At 37.8% G+C, this 1,740-nt stretch overlaps 1 protein-coding gene across 1 annotated transcript; it reads left to right on the plus strand.

Moving 5' to 3' along the window:
- Positions 1–62: 62 nt before the first annotated feature.
- Positions 63–1,434, plus strand: EMWEY_00053450 (At1g14610, related; the record flags this gene model as incomplete). The annotated part of the gene is made up of 4 exons (XM_013480022.1): positions 63–437; positions 614–793; positions 914–1,063; positions 1,279–1,434. Coding segments are annotated over 4 exons (861 nt in total), but the record flags the coding sequence as incomplete, so codon positions are not given.
- Between the last annotated feature and the right edge of the window lie 306 nt (positions 1,435–1,740).

The raw sequence follows: 1,740 nt of genomic DNA on the forward strand, positions 1-1,740 counted from the left end.
TATATATATATATATGCAGGATACATTAATGTATTTGTTTTTCTTTTTTGTTTTGCATGCAGGCAAACAAATGCTTTGAAGCCTTTGACTTTGGCGATGTTGCCAATGCCATATACAACTTTTGGTTGTATGAGTTGTGCGATGTTTACTTGGAGGCAATAAAGCCTCGTATACAGCCATATGAATCTTTCTCTGGTGGTGAAGGAAAGAAAGAGGAGGATATGCATGCAGTTGCAGCTCGTGTAAGGGATGCTCGTGTTGCGCAAGAAGTACTATTTACATGTGTAGATAGAGGATTAAGATTACTACATCCTATTTGTCCTTTCGTAACAGAGGAACTTTATCAAAGATTACCCGAAAATAACGCCAAGTATGAATCCATTTGTATCAGCGATTACCCACAGTCTGTACTGGCTTGGACGAATCCTGCGCTTGATGTAAGTGCTTCCTTAAATAGCTAAATGAATATAAATGAATATAAAAATAATATCTAAGTAAAATAAGGGGAAATCATTCATATTTTCGTCTATTTAGCAGGAGATTAGACGACAGTTATGCTAACCTTGTTGTGCACCTCCTTGCATGCATGCTGTCGTTTGCTATGAAATTGCAGACTAATATGCAACAACTGCAGCAAATTGTTGGACATTTCCGATCTTTGTTGGCTGCATTGGAAATTCCTCCAAAAGTTAAGCCGCAAGGCTATGTATTGTTGCGGGATGAGGCGAAGGAGCAGATGGGTTTCTTTAAAGATACAGCACAGACAGTGGCGATCTTGGCGAAATTGAAGGATGTAAGGCATTCAAATTAAATAATAATTATAACTAACCACAAATAAGTTGAATGTGTTCATTAGAAATGCAAGAAAAGTAGCCATTTTCGCCTGTTCAACTTAATGTTCAACTTTTTGCAGGTTCAATTCATTACTGATTCCCCTCCTTCTGGCTGCGCCTCCGACGTCGTATCACCACATTTAACAATTTATCTATCAATTAGTGAAGGAGTAAACATAGCGCAGACGTTGGAGAAATTGAAGAAAAAACAAGCAAATCTATTATCTAGGGTAGGTGCTGCAGTGACACCGCAACGTAGTGTTCGTATTAAGGACGCACTTAGCTGCATAACAGCAGCAGATTTATCCATTGTTTCTTTTATATATGAAGTATACTTTCTTTTATTGCTGCCTTCGTCCTACCAAATTGACGTCTATACTACAGAAAATGCTTCCTATGTATGCAGTATGTTTTTTTTTATTGCTGCTTGCTTTCTTTCCTGCAGATGGACGTCTATATTAAGAAGATCCAAGAGCCAAACTTCGATAAGGCGCCAGAGGCAGTCCGTGAGGCGGCGTTACAGAAGAAAGCTGATCTAGAGAAAGAATTGCAGCAGCTAGAAGCAGCAATTCAAGATTTTACACCTTTACTTAAAGAGTAATTTAAATACGCATGCAACAGGCAGATATGCTGCCTTATGTTGCCCATAATAGGCATCGTAAGGGCCCTGTCAATAACATATATTTTAGTACTAATTGTTTTAATTCAACTAGCAATTTGAATAAATATGTTTTATTACATAAAACAGAGACGAGAGGCGAAGTATTCACTTATTTATGATGCCAAGGCATCAAAGCAACAACTGCAGCAACAGATACTGCTTATGAGCTATACAAAAAGAATAAATTACTATTCAATAGCAGGAAATCTCCTATCTGCGACTCTTATGATCTGTACCTAACAGTGT

This window comes from Eimeria maxima, genomic scaffold (genome assembly GCF_000499605.1).
Source record: "Eimeria maxima Weybridge genomic scaffold, Emw_scaff1523, whole genome shotgun sequence".
NCBI classification, from domain to species: Eukaryota; Apicomplexa; class Conoidasida; order Eucoccidiorida; family Eimeriidae; genus Eimeria; species Eimeria maxima.